Source organism: Oncorhynchus masou, chromosome 5, assembly GCF_036934945.1.
Source record: "Oncorhynchus masou masou isolate Uvic2021 chromosome 5, UVic_Omas_1.1, whole genome shotgun sequence".
NCBI classification, from domain to species: Eukaryota; Metazoa; Chordata; class Actinopteri; order Salmoniformes; family Salmonidae; genus Oncorhynchus; species Oncorhynchus masou.
This window is the reverse complement of record NC_088216.1, coordinates 27,360,207-27,384,612: the sequence shown is the minus strand read 5'-3', so window position 1 is coordinate 27,384,612 and position 24,406 is coordinate 27,360,207. Positions and strand designations below refer to the sequence as shown.

The 24,406-nt window shown below is 42.6% G+C and overlaps 1 protein-coding gene across 8 annotated transcripts in view; it reads left to right on the top strand.

Annotated features, from left to right (window-relative positions):
• The window catches only part of LOC135538986 (SEC14-like protein 1), a 61,437-nt gene that overhangs the window by 10,055 nt on the left and 26,976 nt on the right, over positions 1-24,406 (top strand). For 6 of the 8 annotated variants that reach the window (XM_064964883.1, XM_064964893.1, XM_064964905.1 and 3 more), the window contains one exon: positions 5,719-5,808. In XM_064964883.1, the coding sequence (XP_064820955.1) occupies positions 5,746-5,808 (63 nt within the window). In that variant the 5' untranslated portion in view covers positions 5,719-5,745. Of the gene's footprint in view, positions 1-903; positions 1,245-5,718; positions 5,809-24,406 lie in introns of those variants that run through there. The other 2 variants (XM_064964900.1, XM_064964910.1) reach the window with 2 other exon arrangements.

Here is a 24,406-nt window from a genome sequence, read left to right as displayed (position 1 = left end):
TCTATCTTGTCATGGTTCATCCTTTGTATCCCATGACTCATTTTGCCGTATACTGGTGATTTGAATTCCCAATGTTGACTCTGCAGCCTACTGAACATTTTGCTCATGCAATTGTATTTTATACAGTAACCATAACCTAATCATTTTGGGGGACCCTTCAACTCATGCTTATGATCTACTGTACTGCCAACTTAGGCCCCACACTTTTTTGAAAGACTGGCACATGGACTTTAGGAGAACTAATCTGAAATCCAGTAAATGGTTTCGAGAGACTGAGTTGTGAAGTGCATGTAATGCTGTATTTTAAATGGATAAAGCTCTCATAAATTATACGAGATTGAGGGATTTAGATTATATTTGAGTGCAGAATTGGGCAAATATTTTATAAATGTAGTATGGATTTTAGGGGATCCACACAGTAAATTACTCATTTTGTAAACAGAAGTATGGTGAAAGAGACTTAACACATGTCACATGGGCATATTGTCCAATATCATGAATTGATGCATGGTCATGAAATTAAACTTTATATTTTTTTTTCAAATGTGCATGTGCACAGTTCCTGCTCAGTGAAGATGACAGCTTTACTCATATCATGTAGCTTTTCCCTCTGTCGCTCGTCACAGTATAAATGACATTTGACATTAATCTTATGACAGCTGAGCCGGAAGCATAAAAAAAAAATCATTTTCAATCACCAAATGCCAGCTCATCTGTCATGTCTCCTAATATTCTGTCCCATCACTCAACTATTATTTCTCTGATAGGCCTACATATTGATTTAGAAACGGACTTATAGTCAATGATTTGTATTGGAACCGCATATGCACCACACCGCGGCACTGCTGAGCTCTGTGTCCCAAAGGGGGAGGGGGGAAGCTGTCAATGAGAAAGCTCAAGCTTTCAAATACATTCATTCTCTCCAGTCCTCAAGGCTCAAACCTTCAGCTGGCTGCCTTTAGCTCGCATCTGGACTCTTCGTTATGAAAACCCAATTCTGAACCTGTTAGCTAGCTATGCCTTTTTGAAGTGCTGTTGTCGCTATCAAGTCGATGGCTAATTGGCTAGCAAAACAGCTAGCTAACCTTCAGCACTCGTTCATCACCGACCGGCGAAAAGGGAACCGAATAAAGCTATGGATTAACAGTTAGAAGTGTACTTGAGTTTCCTGTTCAGTCAAAACAATACGAGACAAATATATCGAAAGAAGCAGATACTTGTTAAAGAAATTCGATAATTCATTGGTGAGTGTCATTTATATGTTAAGTTAACGTTATACATGTGTAAATTCGTATGACCTGCAAGGCACATGCCTGTAGTGATTGTGTACAGTGATGACTAGCTAATGTAGGCTAAATAGCCTAAATCATGCTTTTAACGATATAGGCTTCTACATGTTATAGCTATATTGTGTGTGTGTGTGTGTGTGTGTGTGTGTGTGTGTGTGTGTGTGTGTGTGTGTGTGTGTGTGTGAGAGAGACCGAGAGAGAGTCACTCACTGAGCATCACAGTGATTGTTGCTGATTTCTGAAGGGCTCAGCTATAAATGTTTGAGTAGCACTGGCACAGCTTGTTTGTACAGTAGATTACAGTGCTGCTGGCTATGGCGTATTGGTTAACAGTGAACGAACCTGTATTCTGGTTTGGTTTCTGAAATGTCACCTGTCCTTTTCCCCTTGATTTACATCTGTTGTTCAGCAGGGAAGTATCATCTCTCTCTAATACATGACGGTAACAATTGTTCACCTGTTTTAAGTAGCCTAAATAACCCCTATAGTTGCCTAAATGGAAAGGTTTAGCCTAGTTTTACTTTAGTAGAATATGTTTAGCTTTTACATACAGTAGCATAGATGTAGCGTCTTCTGCTCTCTTGCCAACTCATATGAAATTGTTATGCCAAATTTCATTTGAAAAAACAGGCTGGGTGACACACAGGCCAGTGGGACGTTTTAGTTGAAAAGCCCCATATCACTCAGAAGTATAGCTCTGGTCCAGTGCATTACGTATGGCTTATGCCTTAAACGTTGTAGGCTCAAGCCGAACCTAACGCCCTGGTTGGATCATACCTACCAGGAGTAGTGCTGTGTAGCAAGTGTTTGACACCCCTATCACACGATGTCCCTTCCTTGCCGCAAGGCTGCTGAAAAAGTAAAGCAACACTTGCTTAGTAACATGTATCTGCACGTTAAATAAATCAACAACACTGAACAAGTAAGGTATGTCATGTGCTAAGACTGGGCAGGTACTCTGCCTATCTTTACATGTCCTTGTCGGAGCAGGTTTACAGCAACACTTACATTTCACAATGTGATTTTTGTTTTGAGATCTTGTACATCTGGGTTGTGTTCAGTAGGCACAAAGCATAAGAAAATGGTCTGAAACAGGGAGGTAGTACAATCTGAACCTGTCCAGTAAGAAGTGCTCATTGTGCCTGTTTGACAACAGGGCAATTCCACACCTGGACAGCCCGGAAATATTTAACTTATCTCAGATTGGTCTGGCAATTCCCACATAGAAACTTTGAGAGGAAGAATGTTTGACATGCTTTTTACATTTGTATCACAAACCATTAGAGTGGCAATTTTAGGCCTTTTTAGACTATAGGGCCTACATTCCTCCTGTAAGACCCTATGATCTGTGAATCGTACAAGATAACATCTGTGTCCAAATACCCATACTAGCGTATAAAATAGTATGCGTAAAAAGCTGTTATAGTTAGGGATGCAAGATATATCGGTGAATGTATCGGGATCGGCCGATATTAGCAAAATTTGCCGACATCGGTATCGGCCCAAAGTCTAGGTTAATGTTAAACCGATGTCAAAGCGACCGTGCATACTTTTATAACGTAGGTACATGACGTAATGACACCACGTAAAATTTTGCGCTACACATGCAACACAGCTTTCCTAACCTAGCCCGCAATGTCTGCTGTGTGGATCGAGCAATCATTTGAAAGAGTAAGAAGATTTCAGCGAGACAACTCAAAGGCGAAGTCCATTAAAGCTAAGATAATGGAATTCATTGCCCTTGACAATCAACCGTTCTCTGTCGTGGGTGATGTTGGCTTTCACCGACTGGTCGAGCACCGGTACACACTACCAAGTGCTCTATTTTTCAGATGTTGCCCTACCGGAGTTACACAGTAATAGCGTCACTGTTATTAGCTTCACAACATACATACTATGGAATGCAGTTTGGGTCATTGCGTGTCAAAAAAAATACAGTAGCACTGTCAAAGCTGTACAAAAAAAGTCTGCAAACACTGGCCATGAACAATGTGTTTACAATACCGCTTTGGTAATAAAGCATCATTTGTTCGACCGCAACTTCTGGGGTAGCTAGCTTTACCTTGGTAACTAGCTATCACAAATACAACCAGCCTAAAAACAATGACCAGTAGAAACTGCAGTTTCTACTATTCATTATTCTTACAAGGATTCCTAAATCACTGCTAAGTATTAGCTAGGTTGCCACTTGTTGTTCGCCTATTGAAATTGAACTTGAGTTCATGAAAACTCCGAATGTGTGCACTCCGAATGTGTGCACTCCGAATGTGTTGCAATTGCGTTGACTCTCACCATTTAGTTTATTTTGGTACAGCTCGTCAATTTATCTGATCATCAGCTGTTAGACACGTGAGTCAGAAAAGATGATTGAATTCTACTAGATTAGTGCTTGGTTATGTTAGGGCAGGAGATCCTGTAAACTCAAACTTCGCTCTGCTCCGCGAAGCACAAAAAGAATGAATGTCCTGACTTCTGCAGATGCCGTATCACCGTAAATGTTGCGAGGCCAATGCAGAAGTTGGATTGACCATGCAGAATGCACGTCTTTCTCCAGAATGTGGTCTCTCCTGCTAATTTGTGCACATTCATTGTTTCATAACTTCATTGTTTGATTGTTAGTGTCTATCAATTCCCTATTAGATACAGTTGATCACCAGTAGTACAATTACTGGCCTGCGTGCAAATATAGGCATATAAATGTGTCCATTTGGGGATCTGATCGTATTTCTGATTGGCTTAACGCACCACCACTAATGAGCTGTGTAGCTTCTCAAAGTAATGTTTTCTTCAAAACAGACAGCAAGCAAACAGTCTGTTTTTACATTAATTGAGAATTACAATAGTTCCTAAAAGTTTTCAAAAGATCTTTCCAGCGTTCTCCCTTTCGATAACTACTCAGCATGAAAAGGAAAAATGTCATGCTCTGATCCAGTGGAAATGTCATACAATAGGACTACCTAATGACTTCTTATCCGTTGCGCAAATAGCCTACAGGAAACTCTGAAGGCCCAGAATAATTTATCATATATCCCATGTTAATAGTTGATATGTTTCAAGTTCGTTGCAGACAATGTGATTCATAGGATATTTATTATCAGGATATTCTCTACCTGCAAGCTACAATGTTTTTATTTGTTGGCGTTATAGGCAATTTTTACATAGTTGGCAATGGCAGTATAAGTAACTTTTTAGAATTGTATCATTTTCATTTGGATATAATTTAGATTAACCACATGACAATGATTTTGAAATATGAAGATGTTATTATAAATGAGATGAAACAGTTTCACGAAAATATGCACATGAAAACTTTAACTGGCACGCAGATTGGTAGAAATGGTAAGATAAATTGGTATTCCACGCGAGAAAGGTTGCCGATTCCTCGTGTAGCCCATTACAGGCAACTTCGGGAGAGTAATGGCAGAATCTGCGAGTCAGTAGAAGTGGGAGGAGAATGGTCAGGTTCAGTTTGAGTTTTTTGTTATCTTGATCTCTGGCTCCCTCTTGAGTCATTTGTCTTATTTCATCAAAGGTGTGCTTAAGGCATCAGACAAGCTCTATGCATATATAGTTGATTTTATTAAAACACAGGGTGTGTCCTATATATTGAAAAATACACGTTTTAACATTTCGACCAATCCAAATAACATGCAGTGGAACATTCCAGCATTTTCAGGGTCCACATCTGTTGGCTCTATCAGGACCATAGCCTAGTCCTACTGTATTTGCCAACATCTGCACTGTGGTAGTTACCACCACTAAGTTCTTGGAATGCGCTGCTTACATTTTACATCACAGAGAATGCATTAATTCATCAGTTCTCTACGGCCAAGCACGCATTCATGCATTTACGTAGGCTGTAGTGCAGTATTAATGACTCCAAAGCTTTCAGTTCTACCGCTAGCTCCACATAATATTTATATACGCATCAATGTAGGTCTACCTGAATAGTTTATCAGTCATGCGGTTGTGACTAATTGGCACTTAGCGGTCCCTGACTTTCCAGTATTTGGCCATGGCTATCTCCATCTCTGTTCCCTATGCAGTTCAGTACCTGAATGTGTGACGCATGGTGCGAAACTCTGCATTCATTGATCAGTTCAATGAGACGCGCTTCCTCTCCCACGGCAGAGCAAAGTGCCTTCCTGCAGGCAATCACTGCAGACAAACTGCCAAGTACTCCGGGCTCCCCGCCAGCTGCCACACACACACACACACACACAAACAAACGTGGCTTACTTAATGACATGTCAGATGTCTCCAGCGGGGCCATCCAGAACTATACTGCCATTTTACCAACTCAATAACTATTTTCTTTGTATCTTACGCACCCAGTCTAATGCAGTCTGGCCCATTTTTGTCTTCTCTCACCAAGACAAGTCTATGATGTTGGTTATATAAGCTCTAATATCAGATTGTTTTCTCTCAGGTTGTTGGCACCACAGTCATTCCCACCATGGTGCAGAAGTATCAGTCACCCATCAGGGTGTACAAGCAGCCTTTTGAGCTGGTGATGGAGGTAAGTGTTACTCTACCCTAGACTCTTGACCTCCATTGACGCCCCACATGAATATTAGATGTACTGTAGTGGTTATGCAACGGTAATGAATGGGTCGCCAAGACCACCTCTAGGAAGTGGTTGGTAAGGACGTTAGGGCAACCCTGTCATTCATATGATTGACTTGAACTTGACAACATGGTTGTTTTGAGATGTAGCCTAGGTCTAACAAATACCCAGGCAGTAGTGGTTGGGTTATGTAATGGTAATGAATGGATCCCCAAGACCACCTTGAGGGAAGGGTTGGTAAAGTACGTTAGGGCAACCTTGGCTTCATATTGAACATGTGTGCCACATGATGTGTGGTCGTGTTGCACTGTGGAGTACGAATCGAGCTGCTTGGGTCTAACATGCACTAGCAGTCATAATACTTTGATGGTCTTCGACTGGTCTTCTTGACTGATCATTTGTAATGTACCAAGCAGACCGCTCAAGAATTGTCAAGCGAAGTCCAGTCCAGGATGCACAAATCTCTTCTAGTCCATCTAGTATGTAGACAACTCAAACCTCCACACCATCTCAGGCCATGTCTGTGCACCAACCCTTTTAATATCTCAATAGTAAATGGTGGGCACTGTTATGTTGAACAGAAGTACCACTGCTGAATTGGTTGCTGGTCTGTTTCCTCTGTTAAATGCAGCACCTGTGCAGGCTTTTGGTGAGTGAGTGTCTTCTGCCTCCTATAGTGTGCTTGAGTTGTACTCACTCAGATAAGATGAGGGGATGCGTGCAGTATACAACCTGGAAGTATAGACGTAGCATCTGCCTCGGTCTGTCTATCTCTCTCTGGGTGTCTATCACTTTCTCTCTCCTCCACTCTGCCTCAATGAGTATGGTTACATGCACTCAATAATGCGACCTATTGCGCATAGTCAGATTAATATAATAGTTTGGTTAAAACGTTTACATGCTTTGCAAGAACAATTTCCTTAATAGTCTTGTTTCCATGGAGACATCTGAAATCGGGCTACCTGATGGCACTGATAAATGCAGGACATCCAAAATAAACATTCTACCACAGCAACCATGTTATTTTTGGGAACATATTTAATTCTGAAAACTACTTTGCATATATTCAGCTGTTCCAAACTCACTTCACTCACGCTAAAGAGGGACTCTCACTCGGCTGGTGCTGGCACATGCGCAGATCAAGCGCACAGCTGGATTTAAAACCAGGTGTTGTAATCCGCGTATGCGTACATAGATTTTGACCTTGAGCCGGCGTAAGGTGTTTACATGACTATTACATAATATGCCTACTGCCTTAACCAGTTTAATATCAAATGATTACTGTAAACGTTAATGCAATCACTGTCCTTCCCTTTTTCATTCTCATTTGCTCCATCTGTCTCCCTATTTTGGCACCTCTCTTCCTCCTCCTCTTTCTATCTCTTCTCAGCCTCCAGAGCTAGAGGACAGGACTGTCAGGCAGGGCTGTCACAGAGGGTTCACTGAGTAAACGGTTCAGTGGCAGATGAGCAGTGGAAAAACACTGGCTTATTCCGCCTCTCCACAGTACCACAGTACAGTGGCTACAGGCCGGGAGGCGCATGTTCACTACATTAAACTGTGTTATGGTGGGTTATCAGAATAATTCACTGTGGTAACTTAGTAGTGTTACTTCATGACCGTGTTTCACATAGCTAGGAGGAGGACGATAATTCATAATTTTGGTTAATTAATCACCTCATTTTGCTTTACTTAATAGGTGTTACTCAGTTTTCATTGGAAAATCAAGGTTGGCCAACTTTAAGACCTGTAACTATTTCCAGAAGACATGCAATCAAAGCATTTTTTTTTGTTCAATCCCATTCAACTGCGCTTCAATTGAATGTGATTCAATAAACTATTTTGAGTTTGGCTATTGTAGCCATGCATGCAGGTTTTATTTGCTGCCTCAAATAAGCTTTCTCCATTAAAGTGAAGAAGAGGCAAATCTCCTTAGCGCTGGCCTTGGGGAATGGTGGGCAAGCACTGGACAGGGGGCTATAAATAGTCAGTGAGTGGAGGCTGCTTGAACACTACACCTGGGGGACTGCAGGGGAGGGGGGCTGGACTGAAATGGCAGGAAAACCACATTGGGCTGCCTGAGGGGCATCCAAACTGGGATGAGCTGCCTTAAGGCTTCGGTTCGGCTAGGTGAAACGATTTGATGTTGCTCTTAAAAGACCTTCACTTGAAAAACGTGAAATAAGCTGAAATAGTACTTTGTCCATCTTGAGACGCTGTAGCCAGTATACACTTCCTCAAAATAGTCAGAATTAATGTAACGCAAGAGATCTGTCATTAATTTTGACGTTTTTCCTGAGATCTCAGTCATGCAATTTTATGTTTGGTGCAGTATTTCTCAAGTGAAAAAAATGACATGAAAACGAGTTGTCTCTCGTTGAATGACAACACTTGATTGAATAATCCCTACTGTTGACCAAACATCGACGAAGGGGCCAAGACTTCACTACCGTCTTCGGCTTGCCTCGAGAAATGTTTGTGTGTGCACGAACAACCCCCCCCCCACAAAAACACTTTGCTGAAGACCAAAACTAACAAAAAATACACAAAATATCATGATATAAGCACAAACTGTTACGAACTGTCAAATGGGAAGCATGCGGACGCCTTTAGAGTCAGATGGGACGGGTTCTGTTAATCTGGGGCTCTAGCAGAGGGGTAGAGAAACAACATAAGAAGATGAGGAATCAAGGCGGAGGGTTATTTGGCAGGAAAAATGGTTCTACAATGGTTGAACGATGCACACGTTTATGTGCAGATACAAGTGGTTCACTGTGTGTCGAAATGGCCAATTGTCTGTCTCCTGTATATTTTTTATTTATTTGATATCTCTTCAACAGGTCGGCCTGACTCACTTGTCAGAATTATGTAGCCTAGTAGAAGAGGTGGTTCACTATGCCACGTATTCTCTAGCCTATTGTCTGCTCTTTTCTTTATTGATGTGAGTGGTACATTTACACTGACTGATATGGCCTCTCCTAAAGCTGGTGCGTTTGAAGAGGCAGTTTGATATATTCTCTCTCCACGGGGAAATTACAAATTGGCAGACACTCTGGGTATTTTCTGTATCAAAAAGAGGCTGAGATGGTGGTCCCCCATCTGGGCGGCGTAGAGAAATGTTAGCATTTTTAAGACTATTTCCTGCAATTATACAGATTTCTCCATCGAGCTGAGAGATTGTTGCATGTTTAAAGCAATTTCCTGCAACTCTAAATATTCTGCCATGGAGCTGAGAGACCGGGGGGGGGGGGAATATTTACTGAACAGGACATTGGCCTGGTGTTATTGATGCCCTAGTGGGATCACAAAGCCATGCAAGCTGTCTGTCCCTGTTCTGCTCTCAGCTAACTCCTTGACTGCACCTATTTGAGTGTCCCTACTTTGTGCCACACCTTCATGCAGCATAGCTGTGGCGTGCACTGCATGAGAATGTACGTGTTTTTAGGTGTTTTTGCAGGGCGCGTGTGATTTGATATGTCGTTGAGGGTGTGTTTATAAACAGTGCTGTTGTGTCATCAGATTCTGTTTGGTATGACAAGGCTTGCAGTTCGTCTTTCAACAGACTTGAAAGTTGGCAAACATGGCTTTTCATTCTTTAAGGGATTTTATTTGGCATTTTGCTTTGAGGAATGTTGCATGTCTATCTCCCTGTCCACTTTTCTTCTCTGTTTGGAAACTGTCAGTCTTCTGAAACACCCTCTTACTGTCTCTGAAAGGAGAGAACTGAAGCGCTACATTCCTCTGACTGTCTGTCAATTACCTTTTTAAACGCATTCCTTCTAGAAGAAATACAGCCTCTTTCTTTGCTGTGCCTCAACCACCCACTCAAGGCAATGACAGGATTGAAGGAAAATATTTCCACCTCTAGCAATGTTGCCATTAGGCTCAAATGAATGTATTAACAGCATCATGAAGTCTTTTTTTCTTAAAGTATTAAAATGGTTCTATCCCGCTTTGACTTGGGACAATTTGAGAGGAGTTTAGTTAAAGTAGGCCTACGTTGCATTAAATTGCTTTTTGAAATGAAAAACCATGTGATTTTGTATTTCATACCATTCTGCTCCAGCCATTACCACGAGCCCATCCTCCCCAAATAAGGTGCCACCAACTTCCTGTGCTGGGCCCATGTAGGCCCCACCGGGCCTTCATGACTGGACTACCGACGTTATCTGCCCGAAGGAGTTATCCAACTGGCCCCTCCATCGTGACGTTACCTGAATGCTTATCTGCGGCCCGCTAATCGTTAGCTGTCTCATCGGCTGCTATCTGAATAGGTCTATCGGACAATTGTCCTTGGCAACTTTTCAGGGAAGCTAGAAACCAATATACACAGGCAGTTATTTGCTTCCTGCAACACAAACTCAAAAAAGTTCGGAGACACTTTAAAGTCCATGGAGAGTAAGAACACCTCATCCCAGCTGCCCACTCCACTGAGGATAGGAAACACTGTCACCACCGATAAATCCACTATAATTGAGAATTTCGATAAGCATTTTTCTACGGCTAACCCTACCCCGGTCAACAGCACTGCACCCCCCATAGAAACTCGCCCAAGCCTTCCCCATTTCTCCTTCTCCCAAATCCAGTCAGCTGATGTTCTGAAAGAGCTGCAAAATCTGGACCCCTACAAATCAGCCGGGCTAGACAATCTGGACCCTTTCTTTCTAAAATTATCTGCCGAAATTGTTGCAACCCCTATTACTAGCCTGTTCAACCTCTTTCGTGTCATCTGAGATTCCCAAAGATTGGAAAGCATCCACGCTCAAGGTCCTAAACGATATCTTAACCGCCATCGATAAGAAACAATACTGTGCAGCCATATTCATTGACCTGGCCAAGGCTTTTGACTCTGTCAATCACCACATCGTCATCGGCAGACTCGACAGCCTTGGTTTCTCAAATGATTGCCTCACCTGGTTCACCAACTACTTCTCTTCTTTGTATACATCAATGATTTCGCTCTTGCTGCTGGTGAGTCTCTGATCCACCTCTACGCAGACGACCCCATTCTGTATACTTCTGGCCCTTCTTTGGACACTGTGTTAACAAACCTCCAAACGAGCTTCAATGCCATACAACACTCCTTCCGTGGCCTTCAATTGCTCTTAAATACAAGTAAAACTAAATGCATGCTCTTCAACCGATCGCTGCCTGCACCTGCACGCCTGTCCAACATCACTACTCTGGACAGCTCTGACTTAGAATATGTGGACAACTACAAATACTTAGGTGTCTGGTTAGACTGTAAACTCTCCTTCCAGGCTCACATCAAACATCTCCAATCCAAAGTTAAATCTAGAATTGGCTTCCTATTTCGCAACAAAGCATCCTTCACTCATGCTGCCAAACACACCCTTGTAAAACTGACCATCCTACCAATCCTCGACTTCGGCGACATCATTTACAAAATAGCCTCCAATACCCTACTCAATAAATTGGATGCAGTCTATCACAGTGCCATCCGTTTTGTCACTAAAGCCCCATATACTACCCAACACTGCGACCTGTACACTCTCGTTAGCTGGCCCTCGCTTCATACTCGTCGCCAAACCCACTGGCTCCAGGTCATCTACAAGACCCTACTAGGTAAAGTCCCCCCTTATCTCAGCTCGCTGGGCACCATAGCAGCACCCACCTGTAGCAGGCGCTCAAGCAGGTATATCTCTCTGTTCACCCCCAAAACCAATTCTTCCTTTGGACGCCTCTCCTTCCAGTTCTCTGCTGCCAATGACTGGAACGAACTACAAATGTCTCTGGAACTGGAAACAGTTATCTCCCTCACTAGCTTTAAGCACCAGCTGTCAGAGCAGCTCACAGATTACTGCACCTGTGCATAGCCCATCTATAATTTAGCCCAAACAACTACCTCTTTCCCTACTGTATTTATTTATTTTGCTCCTTTGCACCCCATTATTTCTCTCTACTTTGCACATTCTTCCACTGAAAATCAACCATTCCAGTGTTTTACTTGCTATATTGTATTTACTTCACCACCATGGCCTCTTTTTGCCTTTACCTCCCTTATCTCACCTCACTTGCTCACATTGTATATAGACTTATTTTTCTACTGTGTTATTGACTATGTTTGTTTTACTCCTTGTGTTGTATGTGTCGAACTGCTTTGCTTTATCTTGGCCAGGTCGCAATTGTAAATGAGAACTTGTTCTCAACTTGCCTACCTGGTTAAATAAAGGTGAAATGTATTGGGGGCCGATTAGGCCTCTGTCGCATGCTGTTATACAATATCACTCCAATTAGTTTGCCTTTGCACCCCTCCTAAGAAGTAGAAGAAACACTGAACATTATTTCAAAAAGATAAGACCGCTAACTTGAATGATTTCTCATTTTTCAAAATTAGTTTTTTTTGAGGGGGAGTCAGGAAATAATTACTCAGGACTCCTGTGAAAGTGACTGATAACGACAGAGAATTGCTGAGAAACACCGAGCCCAGCAATGGGAAACGCAACTTCCTCTTTAACTAGGCTAGATGATGTCAGTCTCTCGGAAGAAAGTGTCCATGGGCTGCTACTGCAGCAGCTAACTAGTATGCTTCAGTAATCTGGAGACATGCATATGCATGAGGTCGCACAAATACCGTCCAGCTTTCACCCGAGTAATATTTCTCTAGAGGAAGGGCTTTGGAAGGAAATAAAACAATAGCTACAGAAACAGAGTAGTGGTCCATAGTCTCCCTTCAGCATACACTCCCGATTCGTGCGTGCCTTCTCCGCAATAACGGAATAGGAAGTGTAGTTGTTATTGTTGCTATTAGTACGCCGCGCCGGTTCATGGAGCCCATGAGTACTTCACAAGCATTTCGCTACACCCGCAAGAACATTTGTTAAATATGTGTATGCGTCCAATAACATTTGATTTGAGATAGTGTTCCCAATGGGAGGAGAGAGGGATGTCGAGACTTGTTGTTCCAGGTTAGAGGACTCTGTGTCCTCCTTGAAACAAACAACTGCTATTTCCCCTACGGACTACATGGTTTTTTTTAAAGTTTTGCTCTTTGTGGGAAATTGTGTTCCTAAAGTAGGCGAGAAACTAACACTGTTTGTTGTTTCAGGTGAAGAGAGGCTCTGTGTTCTGATTTGAAGCAACCAACCCCCACTCCTCCCTCTCCCTCAGACTCCAATAGTGTCCAGATGAATTAGAGTAGCGTGGCTCAATATTTAGCAGACGACACCAAAAGCAACTTAGAGTACAGTACATACATTGTTAGTGGGTCTAGCCTATGTGTTTGTGATCCCTGCAGGAATTGAATCCATGTCCTTTGGATTGCTAATGCCACGCTCTTACCAACTGAGCCACAACAGACAGGGGGATGCACTAATCCACTAGATTAGGACACAGCACCACCAGGCCATCAGGGAAGGAACAGAGTGTCCCATGCCAGCCTGCTGCACATCTGGGCACGGTCAGAAAGGTGATTTTTAGCGTGGCCGTAAGCCTAGCCTAGTCTAGCATGCCCATTTTTTAAGTGGAGGGTTGCGCTAGGCTAATCCGCTAGGACAAAACACCTCGGACCTTGGGAATGAACAGTGTGTCCATTGCCAACCTGCTGTTGTAGCTGCACATCTGTGCACCGTTTGAGAAGCGGAAGAGTCCTCTTTTTAGTCAAATCCTCTTTGGGTTGCAGCCTTGCTACCTCCGCACACTCTAGCGGATAGAGATAGAGGCCATCGCAGGGTAATCTCCCTTAATATTTAATGGAAATGTCTGTGTTTTGCCATCAGCCAAGCATCTGTGTGGTATAGACTACTGATGCAATTTCCATGGCACTAGTGAATTAAGTAGCTTTTCCACGAATTAATGTCATTGGGCAGATGGTTGTATGCTTGTGGATAGTAGCCTATGGGCTAATAAGGGTTGGAGCTCTGATACTGTATCAGACAGCATCACGTTTATGCAGATGGGCGACGGAAGAGAGGAGAGAGTAGCCTATGTTTGTCTGTGTGGTCCTGATGAGTGGATTTTCAAGCCAGATTCCAAGAATTTCTGCATATAATTTTAACCTTGTGGGGCCCTGTTTTTGGTGGACTCTTTACTCTCTTTCGATATAATTTGTCTGGTAGAACAACACAATTTAAACGTCATCTCAGAATTTCAAACTTTTCTCACCTCGAATCTCTCTATGAAAGCTTTGCATTCCGTATTATACTGTCTTCAGAAGGTATTCACACCCCTTGACTTTTTCCACATTTCGATGTGTTACAGCCTAAATTTAAATGGATTAAATCAACATTTTTTTTGTCACTGGCCTACAAACAATACCACAAGGTCAAAGTGGAATTTTTACAAATTAATTAAAAATGAATAGCTGAAATGTCTTGAGTCAATAAGTATTCAACATTTTTGTTATGGCAAGCCTAAATAAATTCAGGAGTAAAAATGTTCTTAACAAGTCACGTAATAAGTTGCATGGGCTCACTATTTGAAATAATAATGTTTAACATGTTAGATGAATGATTAGCTCATCTCTGTACCCCACACATACAATTATCTGTAAGGTCCCTCAGTCGAGCAGTAAATTTCAAGTACAGATTCAACCACAAAGACCAGGGAGGTTTTCCAATGCCTCGCAAAGAAGGGCACCTATTGGTAGATGGGTAAAAATAAAATCAGACATTGAATATCCCTTTGAGCCTGGTGAAGCTATTTATTACACTTTGGATGGTCTATCAATACACCATCACTACAAAGATACAGGTGTCCTTCCTAGATTTTTTTATTATTTATATATTTGTAATAATGACAATTACAAGCATACGAAATGAACATTTTTATTTTAACTTAATGTAATACATCAATAAAATCAATTTAGTCTCAAATAAATAATGAAACATGCTCAATTTGGTTTAAATAATGCAAAAACACAGTGTTGGAGAAGAAAGTAAAAGTGCAATATGTGCCATGTAAAGAAGCTAACGTTTAAGTTCCTTGCTCCGAGCATATGAAAGCTGGTGGTTCAATATTCCCAGTTAAAAAGTTTTAGGTTGTAGTTATTATAAGAATTATGACTCGTCGTCTATTTCTCTTATACCATTTGTATTTCATATACCTTTGACTATTGGATGTTCTTATATGCACTATAGTATTGCCAGCCTAATCTCGGGAGTTGATAGGCTTGTCATAAACAGCGCTGTGCTTCAAGCGTTGCTGGCAAAGGGAGTAAAGTTTGAATGAATGCTTACGAGCCTGCTGCTGCCTACCACCGCTCAGTCAGACTGCTCTTTCAAATATCAAATCATATAAATATATATAATAAACACACAGAAATACTAGCCTTTGGTCATTAATATGGTCAAATCGAAAAACAAAATGTTTATTTCAGTGAAATCCGAAAGAGTTCCGTATTTTATCGAACGGATGGCAACCCTAGTCCTGTATTAGTGGACCAATATAACCGTCATTTCTTTCTGCCCCACTCCAAACTTCTAACCGCAGCTATGGTCAACATTGTATTTACTCCACAATACTAACCTAATTGACTGAGTGAATATGAAGCCTGTACATAATACAAATATTCCAAAACATGCATCCTGTTTGCAATAAGGCACTAAAGTAGTACTGCAAGAAATGTGGCAAAGCAATTCACTTGTTGTCCTGAATACGAAGTGTTATGTTTGGGGCAAAGACATTACTGAGTTCCACACCATATTTTTAAGCATAGTGGTGGCTGGCTGGCTGCATCATGTAACGGGTATGCTTGTAATCATTAAGGAATGGAGGTTTTCAGGCATAGCTAAGCACAGGGGAAATTCTGGAGGAAAAACTGGTTCCGTATGCTGTCACCTTTTAGCAGGACAATAACCTAAAGCACATGGCCAAATCGTCCCTGGAGTTGCTGAGACGGGGAATGTTCCTGAGGGTCCGAGTTTTAACTTCAATCTACTTAAAAATCTATTGCAACACCTGAAAAATGGTTGTCTAGCAATGATCAACAACCAATTTTAACAGAGCTTGAAGAATTTGGAAAAGAATAATGGGCGAAATGTTGTACATTCCAGGTGTGTGTGAAACTGAGACTTACCCAGAAAAACTCAGCTGTAATCACTGCCAAATATGCTTATACAAAGTAATGATTTAGGTGTGTGAATACTTATGTACATGACATTTTATATTTCATTTGCAGAAATCTATAAAACATGTTTTCACTTTGTCATTATGGGTTATTGTGTGTAGAAGGGTGAAAGTTTTAGTTTTAATCCATTTTGAATTCAGGCTGTAGTAGGAAGACTTTCTGAAGTCACTGTAGCCTTTTCTCTCCACTATGATTCTACACTGAGAATCAGAGGCTTGGCTGGAGAAACCTCAGAACCTATAGAATTATGATATTATTTAAACTAGAATATGTCCATTTGACAAGACGTCCAACCCCTCTACCTTACAAAATGAGGCTTATACAGTACTACATGTGGAATCTTTAGGTAATGTCTAGACGTATATGTTGTAAAATATAAAGACATTTTGTGGAGAGGGTTTAGATTTCACTCGAGGTTTGCGGGTACTCGACTCCCCTTGGGCCAAGGCAGCACTGGGTGTTGGATTGGCTATGAAGACGCAGAGCCTATATCTGCAGTAACTATGTGTTTAACCAGCTCATTATGAGGATAACAACTGCTCTTGGCAACCGCTGGACAAAGCTGATGTCTGTTGACTAGACCGCAGTCAACTGGTTCCAATTCGCTCCATCTTTCCTCTTTGTCCTTTCTCCTTGGAACCTCTCTCCTTTTCACTTTCTCTCTGTTTCTCTCTCCCAATCTCTGTGCGGTGTGTAGTCAGCTGGCTGGTTAACCTTTTTTCTTTCTTACTTTCCTCCCTCTCCTTGTCACTTCTGTTTCTCTCTCTCTCTCTAATTTTCTCACTTTCTCTCTGTGGGGTGTTTGGCTTCAGTGTAAAGGTGTGCCAACAGTGCAGCAGGTCTGGCCTATGGCCAGCTTAATCAAATAGGCCTGTTTGCTGCCACGCTTGGTTGTCCCTCTGAGCTTCTCGCACCCTACAGTCCCTCCAGGATTTCGCAAAATGTTTTTGTGATATCTGTGGTCAAAAATGCCTGATTTTGCGTCAGCTTTTCTGAAATTCTGCGATACATTTTGCAATGTTTTTTTTTTTTTTTTTCATGTACATTTTATATAAAGCAATAAAAAGTAATATGTGCTCAGTTTTTTTGTTGTTGGCAAATGAGATTTATTTCTGTTCACTGTACTGCCTATCAGCCATCAACAATCACCCATTTTAGCACATGAAAACGCTGACAGGCCAGGGGGAAAACTTTGTTTTTGGATTGGGCCATTTTCCACCTTAATATTGCAGTAATTGGTCAAAATTACAAACCTGCTTTTGATTGGACCCTTTTATGCTCTAAAAGTGCGGGGATTGGTCAGAATTGCGAGCTCTTGTGTAATCTGAGCTAATTGGTTGATTTCTGCATTGAATTATGCGATCGCGGAATCCTGGAGGGACTGACTATAGTACTGTTTTCACTGTGTACTGCATTTTCAAAGCCTTATCTCATCCTTTCAGGATGAACCTACAGCCAAGGAGAAACATACGATCACGCAAACAAATGAATATAAAATCAAGCAGATTCTTGCAGATCCACCAAACGCACATCTCCCCAGCCCAATGGAAATATAATTTGAAACCTGAAGACCAGACTAGATTACGTTAACCTCACTGTCCTTACCCCTTTACTCACTATGACCCAAAACAACGGCGCTGCAGTAGGCGTAGATAAAGCGGTCTTCTGGTCAGCCTCCGTAGACGGGCACATCGCCCACCGCTCCCGAGTATACTACTCGCCAGTATCTCTTTTGACAACAAGGTAAACAAAATTCAAGCAAGGGTTGCCTTCCAGAGAGACATCAGAGATTGTAACATTCTCTGTTTCACGGAAACATGGCTCACTCGGGATACGTTATCAGAGTCGGTACAGCCACCCGGTTTCTTCACAAATCGCGCCGACAGGAAAAAAACATCTCTCTGCTAAGAAGAAGGGCGGGGGTGTATGTCTTATGATTAACGAGATGTGGTGTGATCATAACAACATACAGTAACTCAAGTCCTTTTGTTCACCTGACCTAACATTCCCTACAATCAAATGCTGACCGCATTATCTACCAGGAGAAGTCTCCCCAAGCAGACACCTCGACGGCATTGAGCGAACTTAATTGGACTCTATGTAAACTGGAAACCACATATCCTGAGGCTGCATTTATTGTAGCTGGGGATTTTAACAAAGCTAATCTGAGAACAAGGCTCCCTAAATTCGAATGCGCGACCTGGGCTGGCAGCATTCTGGATCATTGCTACTCTAACTTCCGCGATGCATACAAAGCCCTCCTTTCGGCAAATCTGACCACGATTCCATTTTGTTGCTCTCAGCCTATAGACAGAAACTAAACTGCCGGCCCAGACGGCATCCCTCGCCAGCCAGCTGGCTGCTTTGAATGACTGAGTTGTTGTATTTTAATGTGTGCATACAGTATACAGCATATATTCTGAACAAAATATCAACACAACATGTAAAGTGTTGGTCCCATGTATTATGAGCTGAAATAAAATATCCCAGAAATGTTCCATATGCACAAATGTTCCTAGCCGCATCCTCAGAGCATGCGCATGGACATATTCAATCAATCCCTATCCCAGTCTGCTGTTCCCACATGCTTTAAGAGGGCCACAATTGTTCCTGTTCCCAAGAAAGCTAACTGAGCTAAACGACTATCGCCCCGTAGCACTCACTCCCGTCATCTTGAAGTGCTTTGAGAGACTAGTCAAGGATCACATCACCTCCACCCTAGGACCCACTCCAATTTGCTTACCGCCCCAATAGGTCCACAAACAACACAATCACACTGCCCTAACCCATCTGGACGAGCGGAATACCTATGTGGGAATGCTGTTCGTTGATTACAGCCCAGTATTTAACACCATCGCACCCTCCAAACTCGTCATTAAGCTTGAGACCCTGGGTCTCAGCCCCGCCCGCGCAACTAGGTCCTGGTCTTTGACGGGCCACCCCCAGGTGGTGAGCGTAGGAAATAACATCTCCACCCCGCTGATCCTCAACAATGGGGCCCCACAATGGTGTGTTCTCAGCCCTCTCCTGCACTCCCTGTTCACCCATGACTGCGTGGCCATGCACGCCTCCAACGCAATCAAGTTTCCAGACGACACTAAAGTGGTAGGTTTGATTACCAGAAACGACGAGACGGCCTACAAGGAGAAGATAAGGGCCCTCGGAGTGTGGTGTCAGGAAAATAACCTCACACTCAATGTGAGCAAAACAAAAGAGTTGATCATGGACTTCAGGAAACAGCAGCGGGAGCACCCCCCCTATCCACATCGAAGGGACGGTAGTGGAGAAGGTGTAAGAAGGACAAGTTTTAAGTTCCTCGGCGTACACATCACGGACAAACTGAAATGGTTCAACCACACAGACAGCATGGTGAAGAAGGCGCAACCGCTCCTCTTCAACCTCAGGAGGCTGAAGAAATTGGCTTCAACCAAAAGCACTCTAACTTTTAGATGCACACTCGAGAGCATCCTGTCGTGCTGTTTCACCGCCTGTACGGCAACTGCTCCTCCCACAACCGTAAGGCTCTCCAGAGGGTAGTGCAGTCGGCACAACACAACACCGGGGGCAAACTGCCTGCCCTCCAGGACACCTACAACACCTGATGTCACAGGAAAGCCAAAAAGATCATCAAGGACAACAACCACCACTGCCTGTTCACCCCACTATCATCCAGAAGGCGAGGTCCGTACAGGTGCATCAAAGCTGGGACTGAGAGACTGAAAAACAGCTTCAATCTCAAGGCCATTGAGTGGCTGCTGTCAACATACTGAATCAAATCTCTAGCCACTTTAATAATTCAAAATTGGATGTATTAAATGTATCACTAGTCACTTTAAACAATGGCACTTTATATAATGTTTATATACCCCACATTACTTATCTCAAATGTATATATTGTACTCTATACCATCTACTGCATCTTGCCTATGCCGCTCGGCCATCGCTCATCCATATATTTATATGTACATATTCTTATTCATTCCTTTACACCTGTGTGTATAAGGTAGTTGTCAAATTGTTAGATTACGTGTTAGATATTTCTGCATGGTCGGAACTAGAAGCACACGCATTTCACTACACTCGCATTAACATCTGCTAACTGTGTATGTGACCAATAAGATTGGATTTACAGGTGGATCTGCTTACCTCCAATTTCTAAACTAGCTTGCTGACCTGACTAGCTGTGCTCTGTCGAGTAGTCTCTCTGGCCCAGTGTAGAAGAACAACTCCAGTATGACCTGGCAGCCGTCTCATCCCATCCCTCATCCTGACCCACTTCCTTCATCCCTCTTCCTCCATCCCAGATCTAGGCTATTTCAGCTCTCGCCACATTCTCACCTGCAGTGTTGTAGTTTCTCTCTTCATCTCCGTCTCTAGCTGTATTTTTATTCTAATCTCCTTACCATCTCCTATAGGCCCCTAAGCCTGGGGATTGTCCACTTATTCTCTCAATCCATCTTGTCCAGCATGTCACCTTTCAGGCTTTTGTCATTAGGATTGAAACAGTAGTAGGCTAAGTACAGCTGTTTCATTCCTATGTTGACCATGTGAGCTAATGGGAATTCAAGTGCACTTACTGCGCTAATGAGAATTTTATACAAGACTGAGACATTTTTCCATTCTTTCGGGTTAGGCTAGAGGTCTTTTTAATTGAGGTTTTAGAAACATGAACTCATTACATATTGCCTACAGTATTATTTCCGTTCTCTGTGATGCGAGTTGTTTATGCATTATGCAGAGAGTTGCCTTCTCCCCTGTGGCTGGCGTCATGACAATATATTTTGTTTCGGAATTGTTCCTCCACACACTTTGTGAATGAGTCTGTCAGCGAGCAGCATCCGCCTGCGGAGTGTAATTCACTTCGTCGGATACAGGTCTGCGTCTGCCAGAGACTGGTTGTAGCCCCTAGAGAAGCGCTCTGCTCTGTGAGGCAGCATTGATGAGACTGACTCTGGACCTGCTATGTGCGAGTAAGCTGTATTAATAAGAGTATCAGTTTCTATCAACTGACTCTGGGACTGAGAATTATCCTGATCTGTTTCACTTATCACAGGACTCTCCATTGCAAGGTCGAGATGCTGCGACGACTTATCGACGACAGCCCTCCCCCACTCCCAACGCCTCGCTCTTCCAGCAGTAGCACACACACACACACACACACACACACACACACACACACACACACACACACACGTCACACAATTGACCGTATACACAATTGAGCGTATTCTGCTGTACCTGTATGGTGCGGTCTACGTAGAGCCAAGCTGCAGTCAATGTGACTCACTACAGACGTAGGGAGCCAGTGTGACGTTAATAGGAATATGATTGACCTACATATTCCCATACAGTGTAATGTTTGTGTATGTGTGTACATATGTATTGTATACCAGTATGTAGGCTAGGCTATATGTGCAGTGTGTGAGTCCCTCCCCCATCCTGCGTCTTCACTTACACAAACACAATAACGCACACTCTCCTTCTGTGCCGTTATTTCCCTCTGACGCAGTACACCACAAATCACCTGCGCCCTGCTCCCCCGGTCTTCCTCATTGTCCCATGCTTCACGGCCCATAGCCTCCTGACACAGCAGCCTTTATTTCCAGGAAGCGATGACACGCTCAATGCAGCCTCTGCACCATTCACTAATACAGTCAATGGAGTTGCTCCACAGCCAGTGAGGATGGGAAGAAATGATGAAAAGAGGACCAGTTTCCAAAGGCTGTCAGCAAAGGTGCCAATGGGGATGGGAAGATGTTTGCCAACTTCCCACAGCCATCAATAAAGATGCCAGGGATATGTGTTTCTTGTAAGTCAATGGAGGTGCAGTGCCTTCAGAAAGTATTCAGACCCCTAGACTTCTTCCACATTTTGTTAGGTTACAGCCTTATTCTAAAATTGATCAAATAGTTTGATTCCTCGTCAATCTAGTATATTGTTTTGCACATTGTAGATTGTTTCCATCATAACAAAGCAACATTTGTTTTAATTTTTGCTAATTTATAAAAAATATCACATTTACATAATTATTCAGTACTATTATTTAAGCACCGTTGGCAGCTATTACAGCCCTGAGTATTTTCTTAACCTTTTATTTAACTAGGCAAGTCAGTTAAAAACAAATTCTTATTTTTTTAATGATGGCCTGGGAACAGCCTTGTTCAGGGGCAGAACGACAGATTTTTTTAGCCTTGTCAGCTCGGGGATTCGATCTTGCAACCTTTTGGTTACTAGTCCAACGCTCTAACCACTAGGCTACCTGCCGCCCAAGTCTTGGGTATGTTGCTACAAGCTTGGGGAGATTCTCCCAAGCTCTGTCAGGTTGGATGGGGAGTGTTGCTGCACATCTAATTTCAGGTATCTCCAGAGATGCTCAATTGGGTTCAAGGCTCTGGCTGGGCCACTCAAGGATATTCAGAGACTTGTCCCGAAGCCACTCCTACTGTCTTGGCTGTGTTCTTTGGGTCGTTGTCCTGTTGGAAGGTGAACCTTGGCCCCAGCCTGAGGTCCTGAGTGCTCTGGAGCAGATTTTCATCAAGGATCTCTCTCTGTACTTTGCTCCGTTCAGCTTTCCCTCGATCCTGACTAGTCTACCAGTCCCTGCCGCTGAAAAACACCCCCACAGCATGATGCTGCCACCACCATGCTTCACTGTAGGGATGGTGCCAGGTTTCTTCCATGTGTGATGCTTGGCACTCAGGCCAAAGAGTTCAATCTTGGTTTCATCAGACCAGAGAAGATTGTTTCCGATTGGTTTGAGTGTTTAGGTGCCTTTTGGCAAACTCCTAGCGGGCTGTCATGTGCCTTTTACTGAGGAGTGGCTTCTGTCTGGCCACTCTACCATAAAGGCCTGATTGGTGGAGTGCTGCAGAGATGGTTGTCCTTCTAAAAGGTTCTCCCATCTCCACAGAGGAACTCTGGAGCTCTGTCAGTGACCATCGGGTTCTTGGTCACCTCCCTGACCAAGGTCCATCTCCCCCGATTGCTCAGTTTGGCAGGGTGAGCCAACTCTAAGTAGATTCTTGGTGGTTCCAAACTTCTTCCATTTAAGAAAGATAAAGGCCACTGTGTTCTTGTGGACCTTCAATGCTGCAGATAGTTTTGGTACCCTTCCCCAGATCTGTGCTTCAACACAATCCTGTCTCGGAGCTCGAAGGACAATTCCTTCGACCTCATGGCCTGGTTTTTGCTTTGACATGTACTTTCAACTGTGGGACCTTTTTTTATATAGACAGGTGTGTGCCTTTACAAATCTTGTCCTATCAAGTTGTAGAAACATTTTTAAAGGATGATCAATGAAAACAGAATGCACCTGAGCTCAATTTCAAGTCTCATAGCAAATGGACTGAATACTTGTGCAAATAAGGTATTTAAATTTTATTTATTTTTTTAATACATTTGCGTGTAGATATTGTGTGTAGATTGCTGAGGATTTTTTTATCAGTTTTAGAATAAAACATAAAATGTAGAAAAACTCAAGGTTTGAATTAGAGGTCGACCGATTATGATTTTTCAACACCGATACTGATTATTGAAGAACCAAAAAAAGCCGATACCGATTAATCGGACATTTTTTTTTTTGTGATAATGACAATTACAACAATACTGAATGAACACTTATTTTAACTTAATATAATACATCAATAAAATCAATTTAGCCTCAAATAATGAAACATGTTGAATTTGGTTTAAATAATGCAAAATGCAAAGTGGAGAAGAAAGTAAAAGTGCAATATGTGCCATGTAAGAAAGCTCAGAACATGAGAACATATGAAAGCTGGTGGTTCCTTTTAACATGAGTCTTCAATATTCCTAGGTAAGAAGTTTTAGGTTGTAGTTACTATAGGAATTATAGGACTATTTCTGCAAATAAATTCATAAAAAATTCTACTGTGATTTTCTGAATTTTTTTCTCATTTTGTCTGTCATAGTTGAAGTGTACCTATGATGAAAATTACAGGCCTCATCTTTTTAAGTGGGAGAACTTGCACAATTGGTGGCTGACTAAATACTTTTTTGCCCCACTGTACGTTTGACTATTGGATGTTCTTATAGGCACTTTAGTATTGCCAGTGTAACAGTATAGCTGCCCTCCCTCTCCTCGCCCCTATCTGGGTTCCAACCAGGAACACATTGACAACAGCCACCCTCAAAGCAGCGTTACCCATCGCTCCACAAAAGCCGCGGCCCTTGCACAGCAAGGGGAACAACTACTCCAAGTCTCAGAGCGAGTGATGTTTGAAACGCTATTATCGCGCACCCCGCTAACTAGCTAGCCATTTCACATCGGTTACACCAGCCTAATCTCGGGATTTGATAGGCTTGAAGTCATAAACAGCCCAATGCTTGAAGCACAGTGAAGAGCTGCTGGCAAACGCATGAAAGTGCTGTTTGAATGGATGCTTACGAGCCTGCTGGTGCCAACCAGTGCTCATCAGACTGCTCTATCAAATCAGAGACTTA